The 25,094-nt window shown below is 40.9% G+C and overlaps 1 protein-coding gene across 6 annotated transcripts in view; it reads right to left on the bottom strand.

Annotated features, from left to right (window-relative positions):
* Positions 1-24,867, bottom strand: part of slc39a10 (solute carrier family 39 member 10) — a 28,226-nt gene extending 3,359 nt beyond the window's left edge. The window contains exons 1-9 of one of the 6 annotated variants that reach the window (XM_023423153.2): positions 24,773-24,825; positions 15,826-15,905; positions 11,696-12,913; positions 11,048-11,225; positions 5,056-5,231; positions 4,112-4,276; positions 3,883-3,991; positions 3,466-3,786; positions 1,822-1,902 (exon numbers count right to left, since the gene is read on the bottom strand). In XM_023423153.2, coding sequence (XP_023278921.1) covers positions 1,822-1,902; positions 3,466-3,786; positions 3,883-3,991; positions 4,112-4,276; positions 5,056-5,231; positions 11,048-11,225; positions 11,696-12,892 — 2,227 coding nt within the window. In that variant the 5' untranslated portion in view covers positions 12,893-12,913; positions 15,826-15,905; positions 24,773-24,825. Of the gene's footprint in view, positions 1-1,821; positions 1,903-3,465; positions 3,787-3,882; positions 3,992-4,111; positions 4,277-5,055; positions 5,232-11,047; positions 11,226-11,695; positions 12,914-15,178; positions 15,306-15,825; positions 15,906-16,051; positions 16,189-18,763; positions 18,786-20,293; positions 20,421-24,772 lie in introns of those variants that run through there. The other 5 variants (XM_023423154.2, XM_023423155.2, XM_023423156.2 and 2 more) reach the window with 5 other exon arrangements.
* Between the last annotated feature and the right edge of the window lie 227 nt (positions 24,868-25,094).

Here is a 25,094-nt window from a genome sequence, read left to right as displayed (position 1 = left end):
TTTATTTTTTTTTCAGTCAATTCTGACTGTGCCTTCGGTGATGAGGTGAACCTGTTCAAAACAAACTCCCTCCACGCATCTGCCACCGCTATCTGTCTTCAAGTAGGCGAGAAACAGACCAGGAGCTGCTCTTTCGAAGAAATATATCTTTAACTCCCCCTGATACACTTATGATTACATATGCATGCTGTAGCCTCTCTACCCTCTTCAATCATTGCCGGGCCAAATGCGGGAAGAGGCCCAAGTCTCAGCGGAAACGCCCTGGATTTGGAAAGAGAGATGAATACTGAGAAGGGGGTGGCCTACATTTCCTGCGCTGTGTAACAAGCGTCCTCTTTTCCTCGCTAATTACCACAATGAATATATTACCACTCTGCTCTCATCCATCAATCAAAGCACGATAAAAAGAGGGTGAAGTTAAAGAAAGACAGTCGGCACACACCTCACTTCAATGGCCTTTTTTTTTTTGCCTCTTCAACTCACTGTGCGGTTTCCTGCCTCCCCAGTTCCAGTTCTTCAGACGCTCAGACACGCCTGCCACCGCCTCATCTACCGCAATTAACACACCCATCACTGCCAATTAGCTTCACTCTGGGTGGTTAAAGATGCCTCATAATCATCATCTTTCCATCCAGCTGCCAGTCGGGGGACGGCTTTTGTGTTCAGGAGGAGCTGAGAGGTGCACTCGTCAAACTGCTGGGTTTGTCTGACAAGCGGCCCGATGGGGGTGAAGGCACGACAACAAGTGCTCCTCAAAAATGGGCTCTGAATCAACAGGAAATGTGAAATTGCACTGAGGGGGTAAAAAAAAAGAGAACAATCTCGCAAATGTTCACATGCCGCTTGGACGGGACTCGTGGTGCAGTTAACCATCTGGAAACTCGAGTACAAGTGAGTAAAAATAACCATAAATCACAGAAATGTTCAAATCAAAGCTCAAGCTCTTATTCTATATGATCCCGAAGCCTAAACAGCAGATTTCTTGGCACTTCAAACTGCTAAGTGCCAAACATCGCAGACTATAAAGCAGATTTTTGCCACATTAGTTAAACCCAAATGTGCTTCGTCCCTTTTCTTCACATATTCCCACTAAACACAACAGCAGAACAGAAAGCCGCTGGTCAAGACAAGGGGGGGGCGGGCAGACAAATGTGGGCCATTATTCACCAGTTCACACTCTGCCATAATTGACACTACTCTATTCTTCAAGCGCACAAACGAGGCATGGAAACTGCGCCATGACGAGACACATCATTAGTACTGATCTGCAATGGATGGCCCCATTGTCTGTGTGTTTCACCCCCCATCCTCTCACTATAAACAAACGGGCAGAGAGGTAAAAAAAAAAAAAGAAAAAGCATAGCTCTAAACAAAACTGTTCGCTGTTGCTGAATCAAACTGAATCAAAAGGGTCCTCGGAGAGAACACGTTTGAATGCAAATGAATGCACCAGCAGCTGTACCATCTTTGAGTCTGACTGTATTGAACAATGTGTGCCAGGCGCGCTGCATCATCTTCACTGACAGACACATTGACAGGCCATTTCACTGCTGTCAGACAAAAGCCATTAATCTGGCAGAAAAAAGTACATTTTTCTGCAGAGAAGAGAAGAGTGATGATTATTGACACCACTGGGTTTTTAACAGGTTTCAGGGGACAGTTGATTGTGAGACTCAGTCATATTAAAGTTTCTGTGCGGTGAATTAACTGCCCAGCCTTCCCAAAAACAGCTTTGTTCTCGTTGAATAAATTAAGTGTGCAGTGTGTAATGAGTAAATGACTTGTTTTGTTTAACACTTTCTCTTGGTGCGTGCGACTTACCAAGCTCATGAGGTAATTCGTGGCAGAAAACAGCCACTGATGTGCTGATGCCTCCTGTCAGGTTCGCACTGAACGCTGCACCTGTAGAGATGAGATCAGTGTCAGAGAAAAGTATGGAAACTTTCAACACTCGCCTCCTATCTCTCCCTGTTTCCAGTCTTTATGCTAAGCTAGGCTAACTGACTGCTAGCTGTAGCTTCATGTTTACAGAGAGTGGTATCAAAAGTGAGTTAGTGTACTTCCCAAAATATTGAACTTTCTGGTCTTTCTGACCTTGGAATTTGTGGAGGAACAGAATTTTGCGGTAAATGTGGTAGCAACATAATGTTTACATTAACCATTAACCATTAACCAGTCACAACCTGTGAACCCTCAACACAATGCAACACAAAACCAGCTTTATCATCAGACTGAACTGCCACTTTCCTTTCAATTAATCTATAATATCTGAGATGTCTGGCGGTGGTAACAAAGTTCAATGGAGTTGCAAAGTGACAGGAGCTTTTTTTTTTTCTCCCGTTCGTTTTTCCGAGTTACATGATGCACAGTTGGAGCTTCTACAGGAGAAGTTACGAACAAACTCTGAAGGTGCATTTCAGTGAGAATCTGTTATGTGAGGCGCTGACAGCAGAGCAGAGCTGCAGCTTACAGTCAGGAGAGAAGTGAAAACACAATCTGTAGCTTTAGTAAGTTCACATTTAAATTCTGGCTTCTTCTCCATGGCAACAGCACCTGAGGCACAAGGGTATTGTAGTATTTTGAGCCACAACAAAATGAGAGAAAGAAAAAAAACATTTCTCAGAAACAAAGATAAAATAATTGAAGCTGTTGGTCATAACAGGGTTGTTACATTCTCCTTTAGAGTACTGTGTTTCTGTTTTTTAATACAATTAAAAACATGAAATTGGAATACAGAACGGGGAAATTCTGCCAATATTTAATTTTGCCAATTAATTCCTTTAATTCGTAAATTCCACTTTAATGTCTGGCTGTTCTGTTAATGAAGTAAAAAATAAAAAATACTGAAGGAAAATGTGTCAAACCATCCAAAAAGGATCAAACTCAGTGATTTTTTTCCATCACTTCTATGTCATACTAACACCTGAACAGTTAATATCATCTGTTTTGCTGTTTCTTTTTATTTGGGGCTATGAACTATTAACTGAATATACTCTATATTACAGTGCAGTTTTTATTAATTTCATTGAGAGAGGAAATGACAGAATTGTCTGTGATTGGCCACTCATTTTTTGACCGATTTATTTACTTGTCATGATATAGTTTCGTCCATTTTTAAACCATAATTGTCTCACTTTCTCTCTGATGTGAGAGGTCGACTGTTGCCCATGATGATAAACATGGAAAGCCATGGCTGCCTGTGAGGTGGGACATTGATTTGATGTTAACTATAGTTTGCTGATAGTATCATCCAATCAAGGATCATCCAATCAAGGATCAATAAGGTTAACCCCTGTCTCTGTTGTCTGTTATCATATGATTGAAATTCCATACTTTGGCGGCATGAAAACAACCAAACCTGTTTCCATAACAACAGATGTAACTCCAGCTGCTGATGAGTTAGTGTCAGTAAGTTTCCTCACAGCGGACACAGTACAGATAAGATACAAACTCAAACCCTGTTACCTATGGCCAGGCCGTCACTGAAGTTATGCATGCCATCGCCCATGATGACCATCCAGGCGATGCTGGCTATACCAGCGTCCTTCATCTCCTGGTCGGAGTGGCAGTTCCCACCATGAGAGTGCCCATGGCCATGTGAGTGGCTGTGCCCGTGACTGTGCTGCTTGGCCTTGCGTCCGTTCTCCTTGGTGGGTGAGTGGTGGTCCTGTTGGGAGTTTGTGGCTGCCAGCGGCGTCCTGTTAGTGGGGGAGTCGGGTGTCTGGAGCTCCGTGAGCTGTGTGTCGTTGTGACCGTTGTCACAGGAGATGGCCGTGCTGTCGGGGTCTGTGAGAGAGAGACAGAGGAGATGTTCCAGTAACAGCCCTCATAGACAAAGCCAGTTTCAGCCAGGCTGTGAGCCGTAACCTGCACACTTCTTACCTTCATTGAGTGGCTTCAGGTGCAGCCACTCTGCATCTGAGCGCCGATTTAACTTGTGATCTGACAACTTCCTGCCAATCTTCCCCTCCTCACTCACCTTCTTCATGCCCTGTGAGCAGAGAGACAAGTTCATGCACAACCCAAAAAAAAAACTGCTTGGGAGAATTAGTGTCTGATAATAACTGTGAGGTTCAGCCTTGTCCATACAGCAGGGTCATGTTGATCTTACCCTTTGGTCTTTGTAATGTTTAAACATGCCGATACAGTGTTCGATGATGAAGAGGAGGTAGATGCCGGCTAGAGCTGTTAGGCCTTTCCAGACTCCATCAAACTCTGTTACCAGATTGGTGTCGTGGCTTGTCCCTGGCTCGCTGTGGTCGTGCTGCCCTTGAGACTGAACACAGAGAGGAACAAAAGACGACTGAGAGACGGCGCATTTATCAGGACATAAGTAGATTTTCATCTTCTCCTCTGACAGATCAAACTCCTACTGGCTCTTCTCAGTGAGAGGAAGAACGCTGAATAGAAGAACAGAATGAGCAGTAAGGGTGAAGCAGAGGATGGTTGATAATCACAAAAATCCCTTATAAAAAGTACAATGATTACATTACCTGAGCTGTGAAATAATTATAGCTCAGCAGTTCCTTAACTGTAAAGAATTACAGTTGAGGAAATTATTCATTTTTAGGTTGATCCCTGAATTAGAACTACAATTCAACATGTATGTGAACTACATTCAAGCATCTTACAGGACCACCACAGCTGTGTATCAGTTCACCTGGTTACTTTATCCTTCCTGAGCTCTTAAGATTTTTATAATTCATATCCATATGAAGCATATATTGATAATGTCAATATAACTGCAGGAAAAACAACTAATATGAGATTCTAGTCTATGTAATGTTGGATGAACATCTTAATCAAAGTTGGGTATGATGTTGTGATGTGTGACGTGATGCAGCCGTAACATGTCATCTCTGGAGGTCATAAGTCAAAATTTTGTCATATTTTCAACAACAACACCCACAGTTGCAGGTTAGTCCAGAGGAAGGAAAAGATAAGACCACAAATTTGATAAGGTAAAAGACAGAACTCATCACATTCAACAGCTCCACTAAAGGTTTTTACTCCACTGTGCACAACTGTTCTTCTGGCTCTCTGTGGTGTACTCACGTGAGGCAGCAGGTGAAGGAGAGCGTCGCCACTGAGCGTGCCCACTGCCAGCGCCACCAGGAAGGTGAGCAGAAACTTGAAGCAGCCTTGGTTGAGGATAGGCACGAGGACCACGCCCAGCAGAGACAGCAGGCTGATGATGGTGATGGACACAAAGCCCCAGACCCAGACCCAGACTGGAAACGGAGACAGACAAAGACAACGGGAAAAGGATGAAAGGTAAGTGTTCGCTTCACATGTACTTTACAAAAGCAACAGGATCCCAGTGCCTGGTAGCCACATGATGTTTTTGATATGTAGTAGGACTAAGGACTGTCTGGTCGGATCAAATGCTGTCACAACTTTAGTCAGCCAGCTCCATTGTTTAGAATAAAGACCATGCTAACAGCATCATTCAACTGCCGGCTAAATATATTTTCCCATCCTGTTCACATGTAAAGGAAACTATGCTCCAGAGGTTTTCAATCCGCAGCGTCCTTGCGATGACACATGAAGCCGACAGCGAGAAACATAAAGTGACATTTCAGCAGAATTCGACTCGCCTCATTTTTCATTCAAGGCCATGGACACACGACATGAAGCAGAAGAGAAGAAGTCGGAAAGGTACACTATCACTTAAAGTGTCAGTCTGGCTGTCAGTCCAGGACGTGTCTCAAAACAGCACAAGACAGAGAAGAAAAAGTTTATAATTCTTTCGTCACAGAGGACAAAATGTTTAATGTGGTATGAAATTCAGTGTAACAGCAAAGCTGGTGGTGTGTTTGCTAAAGTGGTTGTGGGTCCTTCACTGCTGACATTCAGCTGTACTGTAGGTAGTCCACTGACTAAAACACAGTGTGCATGTAATGCACAACTTACAGACAACTGACTTCTGTTTAGCATTTCAGAAGAAGCATGTCACAACACACTCATCTACTGCTCTGTAAATATAGCACTGAGAGGTACAGCAAATATTTGTTCCTCACGGATTCTTAGGTTTATATCCATGGAATTTATTTGTTCTGTTTTTAGAGTCAAAGGGTTTTAAGTGTATTTTACTATCTATAACAATATGACAATATAAATATACCAATATGGTATAATTATCTCAACTTGTCATCGTATTAAAAACTACTGAGCAATAATAGATCTCAGTTCTCATGCACAAAACGACTTAGCTAAAGAGGAAAATTACTAATAACAGTAAAAACACACTGGCAGACACTCTTCCTCTCCTCATCTAATCGACCCCAGGTGGTGTCACTTGTGGAGAGATGATCTGAAACACGTCTTCTGCCTGATGGAGCAGACTTTAGAGAGACTGAATCAAGCTGTTACTTTCCCGTTACCCAGCTGCATGATAAAAAAAAAAAAAACACATTACAAAAAACTGTCTCCAGGCTCAGACTGCAGTCGTGGCATCAGAAACAGGAGGCTGCGGGGCGTCGTGTGGCCTAGTGGTCTAAGCAGGCGCCCTGTGTGTAGAGGCTACAGTCCTCCCTGCAGTTGGCCCTGGTTCGAATCCCACATCGGACGGCCCTTTACTGCATGTCATTCCCCCTCTCTCTGCCTCCCCGTTTCCTGTCTCTCTCTACTACACTATCCAATAAAGGCACAAAAAAATATACTTTAAAAAAAAGAAAACAGGAGGCTGAAGGTCCTGCTGAGGGAAATATTTTAAGTGAAGAGGCAACACTGATCTTGTAGTGCTGATTACACAGTCGCTTGTCTTTAGCTTTTGGGAAGTTTGCTCCACAGACTCAATCTCTCATCGCAGGTTCATGTGCCCTCTGAAACCAGAACAAAAATCAGGAGGCATGTGGTGTGTTGATGATGGTGGTGGCGTTAGCACATGATTCACATTATTCCAATATATGGAACATATATGTATATATATATATATGTATGTGTGTATATATATATATATGTATGTGTATATATATATATATATGTATGTGTATATATATATATATATATATATGTATGTGTGTGTATATATATATATATATATATATATATGTATGTGTATATATATATATATATATATAAACAGCAAATTTTGTGTTGTCCTGAGTAAGAATTAGAATGAAGAGTGTGTATTTCTGTTGAACCCTTTGATGGTAAAATCAAAGGTATAAGTGACAAAGTCCTGGAATGTGGCCCCACAGCATTAAAATAACCAACAGTCTCTTCCTGTTCTGTCAGAGAGATGAATAAAAACATTTTAAACCACAGAACTTGATAACAACAATGTTATAGCATTGTAGATATGATGTTATTGCTGTTGATCATTGGCCGATATGTAACCTCACTCTCCATAAAAGCTCAAGAATGCTCTCAGCTTCATACACAGAGCAGTAGACAACAGTCAGTCATCTCTGCTACAGCTTTGAAGTGCCCGTTTATCGGCTGTACGCGTTATGGGGAAAGCCGCATCATTAGGAAGGACTACATGGACGGGCTAAATTCATTTTCTCATCACAGTTGAAAATGTCTTTAACAACCCTCAATTTCTTGTTTTACTGTTACAGCCATTTTCAATGTGCCTTACAAAAGTAAAGATGCTACAGTCGACTGCTTTCTTATTTGTTGCATCAGGCGGAACAGCGTGTAACCCTGAGAGGCAGCTGTATATCAGCCCGACAGCACATCAGGTCCTTCGCACTCGCGCAGCTCATCTACTTCTCTGTCTCATTACCTTTGTGCAGTTGTGGTTTTGTGTGCGTGGAGGTGGGCACAGGTTTGAGGCGGAGAGATAGAGGGTGGTGATGAGGGAACAGAAGAGAGGAGAAGGAGACCCACTGGTCTGTGTCTTCTCTCCAATTACGCATCTCTTTTGAGCCATGGCTCAGAAAAATGGCCCAGGGTGTTGCTTAGGCTCTCCTAATTGGCACAGTGCACAATGAGAGGGGTGTGGGGACCAGAGAGAAACCAATTGCAAATTTTCTGTGCTCCCCCATGGATGCCGGCAGGAGGTAAATGAGAGGTAGCTCCGCAGCATGTGGCAATGTCTGTGGTTGAGTCTTGGTGCACCAATGCAGGGAAACTAGCGCCTCTAGTCCTCCACTAATGAGGAGCCATTCCTGCCCTCTTGACTTGTTCGTGCTGTCTTCCTCGTGGTCATTACCATTTTTATGACTGTTTTCCGCAGTGGCACACTGCCTGAGGCACACGTGATACAGGTGTCCAGAGGGGCGTGTGCGTTTAATAATTAACGATTTAAGAGTGAGTGCAGTTAGGGGATTCCTCCAATCTCACGCTTGAACTTAACCCGCTGAACCCGCTGCTTTGACAGTGTCATCCCATCCCGAGTGCAAAACTGTGACGTGTGCACATGAGCAACAAACACTTCTGCGGATAAGATGATGTTTTTTCTGTCATTAAAACACATTCTACCTCCAATTAAAAATAAATTCAGGTTGTGGTGAAGATCTTATGACCCCAAACCGTCTATGTTCATTGTTTACAGCTTCTCAGCATCTCGCTCACTTTGCATAACTTATATGAAAACTAAAATCCAATTACACTGCAGGCATAATAACTAACATGAGAACACAAATGCAGTGTGGTCAGATTGATTGTTACACAGATTCACAGTACATTTTCGTTCCAGGTGTGGGGTGGCTCACACACAGAACCATAACACATAAATCCTAAGCCCCAAAGATTTGCAGTCTGTGTTTTGTGTGCAGAAGGTGCGATTACTGGTCCTTTATGGCTTTATGAGCTGTAACTCATTAACTTTAAAACATTGTGAATTTATCATTTACATTCTCATAAACCTTACAAACACTGTGAGGTCCCAGAGCGGGGCTTAACACTGACCTTCATTCTTTATATCAGCTCGTCTTTCAGCACCTTTCTGATATTTCAGGGTTTTCTTTGAGAACATTGTTGTTCAGAGATTTAAAATGCAAAGAAATCATTTGGATAAGTCTTACTCAACATAAGTGAGTCAGGTCCGTAAAATGGACACAAATAAGTCCTTTTGCAAGTAGTGGTCAGTACATGATAGAACCACTTGTTCATTGCCACAATAACAAGGGCACACATTGTCAAAGAGGCAAAACTGTGTGAGTGCTGCAGTTAGGTGAGTGAATGATTCTTGTTCAGTGCCTATCACATGATGTTCTGTGTTGAGGATGGCTGGACATGACATGCCAAATTGGCTGTATATTCATTGAAACATTAACTTTCTCACGTGATGAATATACCAAAATAAAAACTCTCTTCCTGAGTGACCTGCGCCACATACACATTAGTGAGATGTAGCTGGGCTGACTTTTCCACACTGCTCTCCATCAACTCCTGTTGAGTTGGCCAGTAGCATGCAATGCTATGCAATGAATCAATTAATGATTATGGTAAATACTTGCATTGACATTCACATCTAAAAACAACCTTTTTTTTCTCCACTCATTATTAAGATGATACAGCAGCTAGCACAAGTCCCAAACATTTAAAGGCTAATGGAATTTAAGCCTTAGCCAGGACTGAGAGAATCTACTGAAAAAACAGATTTGGGTTTTGAAAAACCTTTGTGGTTATATAAACGAGATTGCACTGAGATAATTCTATGTCGGTGTGGTTGCAGACTTGGCAAAGTCTTATCAAGTGTTGTTAACCGTGCTCTTTGATCTTGATAACAAACAGGGAAAACAACACTCACACTTCGAGGCTGTGCTTGCAGTTTCGTGTGACTGTAAAACTCATGAGCTACTAATCTCTAACCAAAACATTCACATTCAGAGACATCAGAGATTATTCTTCCTTCATCTGTAAATAAAAGCTAAATAAGCACTGGTGGTGTGGAAATACAAAAAGCTTGAAATGAGTCAGGAATAATCTATTCATTGAGTCTTGGGGCCTCAGATGTGCTCTTAAATTACTGTAAGACACTCACACTGACTTTCAATACCCTATTTTTTAAGTTAATGTCAGTGTTCAAATTACTTTCTGATGATATTCACTGCAGCACTGGATTGCAGAAAATGAGAAAAAAAAAGTAATCCTCATCCACAGAGGGACTGCCCTCTCTATGTACTGAAAATGAGAAAGGATGGAGCAAACAATAGTGGGCATACCCAGGGGATAATAGTTATGATTCCTGTTTCATCTCAATTATTATCATCACTTTAAAATATGACTTGATTAGTTCAAATAAACATTGTATTATGCAGGTCTGTCACTCCTCCCCAAGAGAAAAGCTCCAGGTTACTCATCCTGATAGCATCGCATTATACATACAGTGGTTTATTGTGATGTCCCTGTAGTTTCCTTCTTATGAAGATAAGTGTTTCCTCTGGCTGATGGCACCAGATACCAGATAAAAATAATAAATTACAGTTGTGCATCCATTGTGCAAATAAGTCTCATCAAAATACTTGAACACTTTATATCTAAGTTACACAATCGCTGCTATGCTCTAGTGTGAGGCATTGATTTTTAAAATCCATATGCATTGTAAAAAATCTCTTGCATACCAGGATGTTGTTCAGTTATCTGATCTAAATGTGAGACAGTCTACCTACATGTTTTGTTACTACAGGCAAAAATGCATGAAAAAACAAAACAAATCTGAGCACAAACATTACTGGGAAAAAAATGCAGCTAAAGATGAACTGAGACACTGAGTGATGTTAACATGCTTTTGAATCACAACACGAACCTCTTCTTTTGTCAGGATATTAGTTTGTGCAGTGCATTCTTTAGGTCAAGTGGGCAAACCTCAAACCCCTAACATGCATAACGGGGAGATGTGTTGATTTTTCCTGCTCACGTCTTATGGAAAAAAAATAATACCCAAAACAACAACCTAACAGACATGGAGTTTTTTTCATTTATACATCTGCTGGCTGTAGCCTTCTCTGGGTCTGAACCCTAAAAGTGAGGTCTCAGGTAGTTCAGCCTCAGCTCTCAGCAGCCACTTGCTAAAATTATTGTTTGTTGTTTTCTACAATCCTAAGTCTTTTCCGTCAAAATGGACTGGATCGATAAGATACTTGGCTCTTACCGGAACTGACGGGCTCCAAGGCTTCCTGCTCCACATCCATCTGGTGGTAATGGCGTATGCAGACGCGACTATCTATCTGGTAGAGCAGGGCAGGACACAGGTAGGTGAACTGGCTGGGGGAGATGAGTGACTCAGGGTTCAGGCCATAGTAGGTGAGGAGCTGAGTCAGGTTCAAGCACTGGAGAAGGAAATGATGTGTTTTTGACAGTTAAGAGACAAATTTTCAAGTGTCATTTCAAAGGTACAATTTCAGCAAAGGCGAGGATTTAAAAGATGTCATAGTGTTTTAGATTAAAGGCCAACGTCCTCTGGTCAAAATCATTTCAAGTGACGTGTCATACAAGACAATACGTCACAAAACTTCTAAAAATAATTTTTAAGGCATGGCTTCATTAATGATCATCAAGACAGGTTTCCAAAATGCTGATTCCTAGCAAACCCAAAACACAAACACAAAGACAAAGGGTAAAGTATTTATGGGAAATCTCAGACATTGGCAAATAGGCTTTCTATTACGGCTCTGGTCATTAACAGGACCCGAATAAAATACATTTTCTGTGTTTTCTCCTCTAGCAGGTAACATGTCTATGAATGAAAGTTCTTCAAGTGTCCTGACGTCTAACAAGTCACAGAAAACAGAAGTCCTACCTCCTCATGCTGATGTGACAATCCACCTGGATGCAGAGGCAGGACCCGGGCTGGTAATGTGGGGGTGGTGGGCACTCCTGGTGCTTCTCTCTTATCTTTATGAGAGTGACTGTGACCGTGTCTGTGTTCATGTTTGTGGTCATGGTCTTCAGATGTAGATGTGGGAGGTGAAGTGGTTTTGTTTCTCCCTCGTTGTCCTCTGGCCCGTGCTGGATTTCTGGGCTTCTTGGTCTTGCTTTCTGTCGGGGCAGGCGAGGACTGTGGCTTCTGAGGGACTTGGGACGGCTCCAAGTGGGCAGAGGGTCCCTGTTCCTGGTTGATGGGAGGAATTTCTGTGCCGGTCTGTATTTGATTAACATGATTGTTGTCGTGGTCATCATCACCGTGGTCATGATCACTGTGAGGTTGAGAATTCATGTCCTTGTGGTTAGACTGCACCTGCACCTGCTCATGTTTGTCTTTGTCATGTGCTTTATCATGGTCATGTGTGTCCCCTACAGGTCCATCAGAATGTTTATGGTCACTATCCTTTACCCTGGTGTGATCAAGATTATGTTCTGCATTATGTCCATGATTGTGATCTTGATCGTGATCGTGATCGTGTTTATGGTCGTCCCCTGTAAGTGCACCAGCAGCTGGACTGGCAGCAGTGGTCTGCTGGCTGCACCGTGTAGGAACTCGTTCTGTGTGTGGATGTTGGGCACTGGGCTTGTGGTGTGGATGACCGTGCCCGTGCCCGTGACCCTGATCATGGCCTTCATTGGTGGATGAATGTGAGTGAAGCCCCTCCTGCATATCCAACAAGTCCAGGTGGGCTACATGGTCATGACCCAGATCCTCATGATCCACACCTACCACCTTCACTTCACCCAAACCCAAGCTGAACAGCAGACTCTGAAATCCCTGGAAGTCTAGCCGGTCCTTCTGGCCGTAGCGCCTGAACAGCTGCTGGATGTAGAAGCGCTGCTCCTCCTCTAGAGCGTCCCCTTGGGTATTCTTGGACTCCGGTGACACAGTGGCTCCTCTCACGTACGGAGCCTCAGAAATCTGCAGGTCGCTGTGGACGTGGTTGTGGTTGGCATGGTGATGCCCACTGTGCTGATGGCTGTGCCCATCTCCATGGCAGTGGCTGCACTGATGAAAGAGGAAGGTGAACACACACAGGAAACAGAACTTGGTGTGCACGTGGACTCGCATTGTCCCCTCGCTTCTGGTCCCCTGTGAAAACAGGACAGTAACAGTTTTAGTACCCAATATCACAATATATGACGGATAAATGGTAATAAACGTGGAACTGCAGATTAAGAAGCAACCATGTACGCATCATACGGATTGGATTTTTACTGACTGGTTTATGTTTCTGACTGGTGCTTCATAGACTTCGTATGGAAACGTTGACTTCATCATGTGAGGTTTGAAACTGAGAAACTTGAACTTGTTTTAAAACAGAAACAGGATTTTGGATGATTGTTTCCTGGTTCCATCAAATGTCAGGCAGCAGGCACCTACATAAGAACTCTTTATAGATGAAAACAGGGTTCTGGAGAAGTGTTTTTTTGCTCAAATGTGTGTACGTCCTTACTGTCACAGTCACATTCTGAGTAGCTGTACCTTGCTCCAAACCTCCTGAACTTAGTTTTAAGACCACAATGGCTGTGTTCATTTTACATGGCTGGACTGTGACGATGGTGGTTGTAACTTAGTGTTCATTTGAGAAACCTGCCTAGAATACGAGTCTATTGAAAGTTGGACTGAAATATCACAAAATTCATATATATATCAATATATTATATCCCAATGTGTCCAATGTGCACCACCATACATAAAATAATCAAATTGATATCCATGTTCCACTGTTAAGAATTACATCAATTATGTTACTTTTATTTTTGAGACACAACATCAATTTATATAATTTTAAAATTTGTCATAATAATGAATAATTTGGAGTAGATCCAAACTCAAAAGTATTATGGCGAAAAGACAAGAGGCAAGTGGTAGCTTTTACTTAGACTCTTATATGGGAGCACTGTCTAAAAAAGATTATGAACAGGAAGCGCTGCTATCAGATTAATCAATCCTGCTGAATATCGGCCCTAAAGCCTGATCAGGGTTTATCAATGATGCATTGAGACACTAATTATACAGAAACACAAGAATTAGTATAATCAACTTGCACATCACACATAAAAAACCATTGAAACCACCCAAGCTGCTACCTTTATCTTAGAATAACATATCTAACAACTGAAGCAAGGAGCCGTATGCAGCACAATAAACTCTCTAGTGAGAATTGTGTAACAAATTGCTTGTTTTCCCCCACTCTAAAAAGCCTGAAGCAGCAATATCATTTCAGTCAAATGATCCTCATAAGGTCTCTTGTGAAGCCCGTGGGTGGTTGATGCGTGAGGGGTGGGGGTGGAGAATAGTAAAGAGAGGTCAGATGAGGAACACTGCTGGATAATGGTAAGATGGCGCGCGCACACACACACACACACACACACACACACACACACACACACACACACACACACACACACACACACTGTCTTTGGCAGCCAGCTTGTTAGCAAAGTTTTTACTGGATTTACAGCATGCATAACATGAGGGAATAGATTTGTGCTGTGTGCAGACCACAAATACTGGGTTAAATGTTAAAAACAAAGAGGGTGATCCTCCTCACAGCTGTCAAAGCTGGTAACAACAGATTGCACACTGCAGGCTTGTGGGAGCAACAAAAACAAAAAAAAAAGACAACATAACTTCATAACTACAAGAAAACAAAAATCAGAGGGAAGGATACAAAAATGAGCCTCAGATCACTTAAATAATATTACAAGAGAAGCTCATTTTAAAACATACACACATATTGGAGATAAACTCACAATACAGAGTTGCCTCACACTGTTTTTGGTAAAGCGTGGAAGGAGCAACAATCCATCATCTACAACAATTTATCCAACATAAGTATTTTAATCCATAATTATACAGTATTTGTATCCATCCCACTAAAATATTTTACAAAGATTACAATTTAAAAAAATTATCATAGCTAAGACAAAGCCCTTGATCATTCCTCAAAGCCTTGATCATTGACCAGACGACATCAATAGCTTATCAGCTATGGAGTTAGCTCCTTCTCCCCATATAACCAGATCAAGAGCTTGTGTAAAAGAAGTCTTTAACATCAGACACTGGTAATGTAATATAATTAGAACTTTTTGTCAAAATCAAAATGCAGACAAGGATTACTGCTCTCACTGAAATCTTTGTACAAATTACAATAATGAAAAATTAAAAACAGCCACAATAGATCCAAGATGTTATAATGAGTTTGTCTTTTAGGTGATAAACCATGCGGTGCAATTCGACACCTTCAAAGGGCCATAAATACCACAAACACTTCAAAACCACGATACAAACATAACTGCTCAATTAACTGACTTAAAATTTCCCTTAGAAACTGGAAGCGAGGCTACTTACCACTGTGTGCCCTTGAATGAGCGGTGTGTGAAATTAATGTTTGGCCAAGGCGTTAATGATGGCGTTCTGGCTCAAAGCTGCACACGTTAAGTGTGGTTACAAGCCAACTTCACGGCTGTTCGACAAGACAGTGTTTATAAACATGAGACAGCAGTGACCTATGAACCTCACAGCAGATAGGTTGGGACAAAACCAGGACCTATTTCTAAGAGCACACCCTCTGAGCAGCAACAGAGATCGCTGTGTTTTCCTGATTAGAATCTTTTTCTGTGTTTGGCCTTTGAGAGAAACAAGAGAATCTCTATTGAGTCGAATGGTGTGTTACAAAAACCTCAATCTGAAAAGTAAGCATTACAAATTCATTCTTAGTGTACCCAGACCTTTTTTTCCTCTAAATTGAGACTGAGTATTAATTTATTTTCTGCATATATTTACAACTTAATAATAACTAATAAATAAAAAAAATGAGTGAGCTGTACTACAACATGCACTGCAGCCTAACTGTTTGTTTCAATCAAAGCGATATTAATGCAGGAAACAGCACACTACCTACACTGGTTTCGTGAGTATTCTCTGATGTAATCACAAGTTGTCTCAGCCTAAGACAAGTAAGTAATCCTATCATTATAGTGTGAAATGCTACTCACCGTAATACGTTTCCTCCTGCTTGGCCCCCAGTCCTGGTGCTACTGTATGAGGGGGTTTTCTAACTCTTCTGAGATATGCACTATGGAGAAATTATAGAGAGAAGTGAAATTCAGACCCATCCATTCAAGCCAGAAGAATAAACCACTAACATGACAAAAGGTTATCTGAAATCTTCCCCATGTTGTCACAAGAGAAATACTAGAAATACAACAGTTTCTTTGTCACCTTTCACGTAAAGTATGTCTTCACAGGGAGATTACAGCAACTATAATATACATATTAGTCCAATCTATACTTGATGTTTAACTTCCATTTACAACTTCTGCTACAGTATTTATAGTCAATGTTTTCATTAACTTCTTAGTAAAGTCAAGCAGCCTCCTACTGAAAGCACTGTTGTGAAAAGACCAGCCTACAATGCCTTCAAGTGCTCTCCTGAAAAAATCAATTCAGATGACAACATGAGTGAGCTGAAAAAGTGACATATATGGTAAAAGTGAGCCAGCTGGTTAGCCATGATGACTTGTGGCTTATTTTCAGGAAGTTACGTCAGGATGTTGCATTTGTCAGGAGGTGTTGTCGTTATTTTCAAGTATTCAGCGCAGGAGGGTGGAACACTGGTAAAAAGTCTGAGTCTTGCATGTAGATGTCCAGTCGTATTTTACACAGAATTTGTCAGCCTGATCAAAATCACAAGGACTACATCAAAGCCCCAGTTAAGTGTTGCTATTTGTTTCATTCATGAACCAGGAAAGTGATCATCAGAGGTGGTAAACCCTGGGGGTCAGTGTTTATTTCAGGCATGGCAGTTTGCCTTCACTATAATACATAGCGGGAAACCTTGCTGAGCAATACAGAGTCCTGTGATTACTGAACTGTATCCACAGCACTAAAACAGGTCTAAAAGCTGCACAAAAACTTTACCTGTACTAGGCTTTTAAATCAGGATTTCATGTACTGTATGCGTGAACTCTGCTGGACCCACCACTTGAGCCATAACACACCTTTTAATGGTAGACATTTTGATATGTCACAGTATGAAAAATACTGGTGCAGATTATAAAAATAATGATGTCAGAATTACTTTTAACTACCTTAGTTTTCAGTATTGTTTGGTATTCATGCATGTTTGCTCACTGTCATGACTTACTGGTACACTTGAATAGAACAGAGGCAGCGTTAGTGTGATTAATAAGAGCTGTGTGCTCTCACTATGACCAGTCAAAATGTCTGCTATGAAAATGGCCTATTGTAAACCACAACACTTCAAAACAGTTTGAAATAACACTAACAGGTGCATTCAATGACCAATCAAAATACCAGAGCATATGGCTTCTCATTGATTAACAGCAGTTAGCAAAGAAATGAGGATATGTCCCTACAAAGGACTTGATGGAATTGGCAGAAGGAGCTGATGCAGTCCGTGTTATGCTAAAATACAAACCCAGCTGTTAAATTTTTATCAATAAAATAACACAAGGTTTTGCATAATATACCAGCAGCGCTGCTCACACCCTCCTGGATGTGGAGAATTACAGTTGACTGAAGTTTACCTTGAAAATTTGCAGACTAAAAAAAAGCTCAGGGTTTTTCTTGTCATCTGACATTGTGATGTGTAGTTCTGATGAAGTGCTGTGATGCCAGTGTACAATACATTGAGTGACCCTGATCTAACAGGTGGTCATCAAGTCAGTGGAAGTGACATATGTCGACAATAGACAGCTCCTGGTCATCCTTGGCAGGTATTCGTCATATCATAATAACAGGCTGAATTTTAGGGAAATGTATATTAAAAGATGCAATTTATCTTGAATACTTTCATTTCTAACCTTGATGTCTGACCTTGAACACAGCAGCTGTTTTTAAGAATTTCACTCAGCATGATATAACTTTAATTTTTTTCCTGACTTTTGGGACAAATTTAAGCATAAATCAGAGTGTATGCAGTTTATTAATCCTATTTGCTGACCTGAATGTCTTTAGTTTCATTTTTCAAGCTACAAGTTTAAGTTAAACAGCTGGAAAACTTATAAATAACTGTTATTTCTGTCAATTATGAAACATTTATCTATATATTACTCCTTGCCTCAAGAAATATTTTCCCATGTCTTTTCTAGTTCGTCAATGATGACAGGAACCTTGTTATTTCTCAAGGAAGAAAAAAAGACTTTGGCCCTAAGCCGCTTCATATGATTCTCACACGACCATACACATCCTTCTCATCTCTGTATCAAGCCAGTGTCTGCAAGGAAACTGAAAGAGGAATGAGGCAAAAAACAACAAATCTGGTATTCAAGAAATGGCATTGGATTGCCAATGTTTACTGTTACAAAACAAATAAGAAAAGTGTTTTGTTTTTTCCTCTGATCTGACATTTGTATTCATTACAAAATATGACCTACAATCAACAAACGTGCACTAAAACTAATAAAGCGAATAATGAACATCTCTGCATTAAGACAAATGTAACAAGCATCTAAGCTTCCTTATAAGTTTCCTACCATATTTGGTACAATGTTCAACAGTGTTTTTAATAAGAGAGGGGGGTGCAGCAGGAAGGTTCATCTCTTGTGTGAACAATATACAGACACTTGAATCAGGTTTTAAACAAACAGAGGCAAAGTGATTTTACATCATCTTGTACTTCACGCCCCCCAATGTACAACAGGATGGCATTTCACTCCCATAGTGAAAGGAGCATGTTGAAACTAAGAATTATGTTGCTCTTAAGGTAAAAATGAAGAAAAGGTATTGGCTTGCAGAGAGCATATGAAATTTAATATGAATCTTTGGGCAAGTTGCTTGCTTGCCAGAAACTGATATAATGTGCTACCTGCTGCGTTTGTAATTTCAACTGAGCAAAGTGATGGTCAGTGGCGGCTGCTACTCTTTGCAAATAAAACATGAGTAATGAAGGATAAAAGATGTGATACTTACTTTCAGATGAATTGTTTTGAGTGTTCTTAGCATTTAAAATTTGCATGTGGTTTCCCAAGCATCACAGTAGTATGAGCTCTTGAAATGTGACACAACTTTAAAAAGCAAGGCCTATTTCCCAGGGCTGTGATAGTTACATGAGAAACTATTAAGCTTCCACTTTTTTGATCCGTGCTCTTAAGCCAGGGAGCTATACAACCAAAAGCTTGCATTAACTGCAGAGTGAGGACACAATTTGTTCTTGAGACAGAAAAATAAAAACATGTCAGTGTGGAGGTTTTCTTAGTAAGGCCTGAGGCACACGAGATTGCAGATGTCAGCCGCCACATGGACCCAACTCACAGCAGATGGTCTGTGAGAGTCTTGGAGAACAATAATCTGCTCTTCTATCATGAGACTCAGGGAAGTGTGAGAGACACGAAATACCTGAGTTCAAGTGACACATATGACACGGTGACCTTCATTGAAATAACAGCTTGTGAACTGTATTCATCTGCCCAATCTTTGTTTCCTAAGCATTCGACAATGATGAGGCATCACAGTGAAGACGTTACACAACACTGACAGACCAAATGTGAAATCATCACAGCTTAGCCTAACAAGCAAGTATACGCTACATGTTTACAGGCACAGTGCTTTTGTCATAACACTGACAATCACAGACTTCTGCTGCAAAACACTAAACTCAAAAAACAAAAAATAGTGATCAAGGTAGTCATTTTGACAGGTCAAACTAGCAATCCTCTGATCAAGAGCAGCTATTCTGTGGAATTTGTCATAAGCTGCGTGGTAGGTGTCCTGCAAATCTCCTGACTCAGGGACCTGGCATATTCACGAAAGCCTATCTTTTAACAGCCAGTCTGACAATAGGTCTCATTCCAGCAGACCCAACTCAACTACTAGGGGAAGACGCATGTGGTTCAGTATGAGTTGAACCCGACATGTTTGTCATCAACCGAATTAAAAGAAATTAATGACCAAGAAAAGTCAAACCATTTCAATTTTCAGCTTCTCTGAACAGCCTTAAATGTCCATGTGACTGTCTTAAGGAGGCTGTGTGAGTAAAACAAATCTACTGAGAAAACACGACTGGCACACCATATCGTTCAGCAAACACCTTACATCCCTGTCAGGTTCAAATAAAACCAATGTAAACATGTCGCAACAACTCTGAACTTCTTAGGGAGTCAAACTGCCCCATCCACCATGACAAATACCACATAAACCTCAGGTTTTGTAGGTTGAAACCACTGAGTCGTTCAGTCGCTGATGGAAGAGGCTGTATATAATTCTGAATTCCTCGGGTGGAATAAAAGAAGCTGCAAATACAAAATAGCGAGTGATCACTGCGGTGAGACACAGGTGCACAGCTGATGCTCTGTGGCCTGGAAGCATGTTCATCACAGTGCAAAAGAGTGGAAGACCGCAAGGCTAGAGTAGACACAGACAAGTAAACACAACAGTCAACTGAGCAGTACACTGTGCACATGTCAGAGAAATAACACCCTGGCAAAACAGAGTGATGCTTACCTCTAGACAGAAATAAGCCGAAAAGGACAGGAGGTAACACCACACCAACTCAAAGTGTTCACGCCGGCACTAACATAGTAACAGGTTGAATGTTTTTAGGATTTCAAGTCCAGTGACTTAACTCATTTGTACAGGGAGGAGGGGAGCCACAGGGAGGGAATGTGTGTATGTGTGTGTGTGTCTGCATGTTTGAGCAGTCAGGGAGCAGTGTCTAGGATCAACCACCTGACCAGCTACTCATGGTGTATGTGTGTGTGGCTATGTGTGCACTATTGGTTGACATTCTGCCACTAGCTTTTTGCAAATCAACTACTTGAAAGAGTAACACAGCGTTCTCTCTGACCTCCTCGTTCATTAAAACAGTGGAGTGTCCTTCCACATCCTCTTTGCAGAAACACTTTACTTAATCCTTATCTAATGTAGCAAAGATCTATCTTGCAGATTTAGCCTACACAGACATTCAGAGGTATACATTCTGTCTAGTCTTAAATATCAGTGGGAACAATGCATTTGTACCTTACACTGATGCCTATTGCAATGTTCGTCATCAATAAAGTCCAACAGAAACAAGGCAGGGGCCGCAACAACAGCATGCTGCATTTACATCATATTTTTAAAAACTAATATGGAGTTCTTCAAGGGAACAATTTATCACAGTGGAGTGTGATGTGTGCAACATCACTGGGCTGGTGGTGAAATGTAGGGATAATGGCAGCTGTGTGTGGCCTCTGCTTCTCACAGTTCATGCAGCTGCAGTCATTTCAGTGTGGAAACTGGCGGCTTTTCACGTACTAATCTTACCACAATAAAATGTCTAAACTTTGCTCTTGAGCAAGGTGTTGCCCCAGTAGCGTTGGTTCTACTCCACACTGACATAAAAAGTGACACGGCTATGTTGATCATTTAAATCACAGTTTAAACTAGTTGTCTTCAAACATTTATTATTATCACACAATGACAGACTCACATCTGCCTAGTCTATTAAGATTAGAAAAACATGATGGTAGATATAACCATCAACTAAATACAAAAGCAGGAAGGCAGCTTTATGGTACAGTACAAAATACCCTGTCTGCATACACAGCTGCAGTGTGGGAATGGTGTTACAAGTGGAGCAGATTGTGGACTTTGTGAGCACTAAAACAAATAGACCAGCCACATCTATGTTTACAAAATTATCATTAGAAACCTGCAGCTGGCAGCAACAGTAACTTTCACTGTAAGGTTCAAGGTGGGGTTACATTTAAAAACATTTTTTTTAACAACCCATGTAATAAATGTTTGGTTTTTCAGGGAAGATGAAATGGACTGATTTTAATGATTTTATCAGAGTGATTTTTACCTATGAGGCCATGACGACACTGGCATGGAATTAAGGGACAAACATATGCAAAAGGACTAAAGGACTTTTAGTTCAACAACAGATGTAGTTAACTACGTCTTTATGTTTTAGAGATTTTCAACAACATGAGATTGAAAACAAATCACCAAAGGCCAGTTTTAGCTAATTATATTGCAGGACAAATCTTGCACAAAAAGTGGCATATTGATGAACAAAGAGGCTGTAAATATACAAGAAACCATATACAAGAAACATCACTAAAAGCTGTTTTATGGTAAGTTTGTTTAATCACATCAATGTTTGGGAGGTTATTCTTGGATTTTAAGTTTGATTTCACCATCAATGTATATACATGTATTTAACACCCATATGCTGTAGCTTTGTCCACGGTCGACTTAAAACAACAGTAAATTTAAAGAACGTCAGACTGCTTACTATCTGGTTTTAACAAAAAACTCCAAGCTAGGACAAGACCGTGCAGTCCTGAGTTCACTGTTCTTGCTTTCTTTGTACGCCAGTTTAATCCAAAAATAAGTGGCAAAACCTCCAACAACAAAGAACTCCTGAAAACAGTTACATCGACAAGCCTCACTTTTCTGTCCACATACAGTAAACCTACTTTAGATGTTTAGCAAGCAAAGCTGAGACGAAAACACAACATCAGTAACAGCAATCGAGACAGTGTGAGAATTTGAAATGACAGAGAGCCCTGCATCTATTACACAACATCTTGTAATGTAAATCTTAAGAACTTTGCATGTTTACCACATTACAAAGCCAACACTTATTCATATAACATTGCAAGCATTTTAAAAAGAACACTGACATGATGGAGGTCTCTACATAATAGCCTCATGCTATACTTTCAAGCTGTATGCTGCAATCATAAAGCGGCACTGCAACAACTGCAACATAAGTTGTTATTAAGGTTTGGTAATGCAATTTAACAGTTAAAGGGGAATTACTACCACATCACACATAACGATTGCTACAGTCGTCAAAGCATAGTTAATTGAGGTTGTGTAATCTTCAACAGTATATAAGACCTGCATTTTTACTCCACTTGCGGAGACACAGGTTGCTGTACATGCATGACACAAATCTGTTTGAATTGCTAATGAAAGTTTACATGTCAACACTGAATCTGTGTTATTTCAGGCTAAATCTTCTCTAATCCTGAGGGCATAACATTTCTTTGTCCTCCATGGCTGACTGGGGTTTATGAGAGAGAACAGAAAAATGAATACTGCTTCTCTTTGCTTTATTGACTCATTTTGATTAACTGTACTTTTAACAAGTGTACCTCTAATTTTGAGTTCTGTTCGTCTTACAATTTGATGAACTCAAAGGATGGCATGCGTATTTGCATGCTACCTGACATGATCCACCTTGTGCGAATAGTAGTAATCAGCTCTTTTCAGCAAGTGTTTACATAAATGTCTGCCCCTTGCAGCTTCAACCACTGGAAAGCTAATCAGATACCATCTGAGTGAGAAAACACAGATTATGATTATGGGTCAGGTGTCTCCAAATCACACTGGCAATATTATTTCTCTAGCGGCATTACATGCCAACAAAAAACATGACCTTTACAAAAAGAGTGTTTTGTAAACCTTGTCATGTGAACGAGCAGCACACACTCACATTCTTTGGGTGGTGCTGGATAATGAGCTTTTAAACTGAGTGGAACAATCAATTGCCTTCCTTAGGCCAGATCAAAGGGTTACATAAATTACTGTATATTTTGAATCAATTGTGCCTACAGTTTTGCATCTAAATGCTACATGGATTTAAAATTAATTTCTAAAACAGCTAGCAAAATTAAAATGCGATTCAATTTCAGGAGCTCATATAAAAAGGTGACATTTATGAGCGATGAGTGAATTCAGGAACCATAAGCACAGTGTAAGCCAGGACTACACACTGTAGACAGGGAGGGGTTGCATCCAAGTGGGATTTGGATTCATTTCTTTAATGATATGCCAACTTTTCTACCAGAGCCAATCGTCATAACTGTGAGATATTACTTGAAGTATGCTGCAATAAAAAGGTGGCTGACAGCTAAGTGTGAATTGTGTTGAGCCTTCTGAACTTGTACATCTGCATCTCATTTCTCCAATTCTGACGTTTAAGTTCAACAAAACCATCAAGGATATTGGAAATATTTTAGAGGATGGGAGCTCAATTTCGTTTTCAAGATTCCTTAAAAACTAAAATTAACAAAAAAATAAAAATCTCATCACTAATAATTCAGCAGACATATTAAAATTACACTTCACGTTGAATGTGCTGGTTTATGAAAACACCATGCGACTGTAAGAAATCAAATAAATGCACATTTAAAAAGGTGACATTTTGCCTATATTGTAACTACTCTTGATTAAGTTCGTCAGTTTTCAATTAATTATACTGGTAACTATACTACAACATAATTATGGAACATTTATCAGGGGACAATAGGGGACTAGTCTTATCTGCATATGACTAAAGGCAGCCACTTCACAGCGGACGGTCCCACACATGTTAAGTCGGCCCAATAAGATGGGTGAAAGATACAATTTAGTTTGAAAAACAACCGAGTCACAAATGTTAGCCCTACTTCCAGACTACTGAAGCCACGCTGCTTGTTACTGATGCGAAGCAGCTAAACCGCTCCATCAGGTAACTGAGGGGGCTTCAACGCTGCACGTGGTGCGCATAATGCAACTCTGAGCGAGCTCGCCACTCTACCTCGTGATAGAAACGTGTCTACTCAACCGCATCGTTTAACCCGCAGGAACTGTTTAACTAACCAGCACATAACTAGTCGCTAAAAAACAAAGCGAGTCTCGGAATGCTGCCCGAGATACCAGTTCAAAGCCGCCCATCCCGTTTGTTTTGTTTGAATCACCCTCTAGGAGAGGCTATCGCTAGCCTGAAAAAGGAAGGCAACAATTCAGCCAGCTAACGTTAGCTAGCAGACGAGTCACAGGAAATTAGCTTTCAGCCTAGAAAGACCAACGCTACCATATGCTGTCTGAGAGTCCGTCACTAATGTTCACAACAGTGGTTAGTAACATCTACACGTTGTAGCAAACGCTGCCCGGGTCCATGTTGTGGGAGTGAATGATAACAAATGGGTTTTTTTATATAGTTACCTCACTCGAGTGCCGTGTGCATCTCCTCTCCGCTCGGTACCAAAAAAAAAAAAAAAAGAAGCCGTGTGGTTTACGTCAACGCACGAAAGCCAATGATTCCTCAATACTCCTGCGAACTTACCGTAGTATCCCGGCAGGGGCGGACCCACAGTCTACGCTATCTGCGTAGTGAATTGAAGAAAGCACTGACGTTTCTTTCCGCCAGATTGTCTGGGCTGTCATATGACTAGTTGAGGAAATGATGCTCAGACTTCAACGAGTAAGATGTAAGATGAGGTCATAGCCTTTTATTAGAAACTATACATGTTGCCTTATGTGGTTG

The sequence above is a fragment of the Seriola lalandi genome, unplaced genomic scaffold (assembly GCF_002814215.2).
Source record: "Seriola lalandi dorsalis isolate HSWRI2012SDOR001 ecotype SW California unplaced genomic scaffold, Sedor1 jcf7180002054689, whole genome shotgun sequence".
In the NCBI taxonomy this organism is placed as follows: Eukaryota; Metazoa; Chordata; class Actinopteri; order Carangiformes; family Carangidae; genus Seriola; species Seriola lalandi.
Note: the sequence above shows the minus strand (reverse complement) of the source record. Positions and strands in the feature narration are given on the sequence as shown.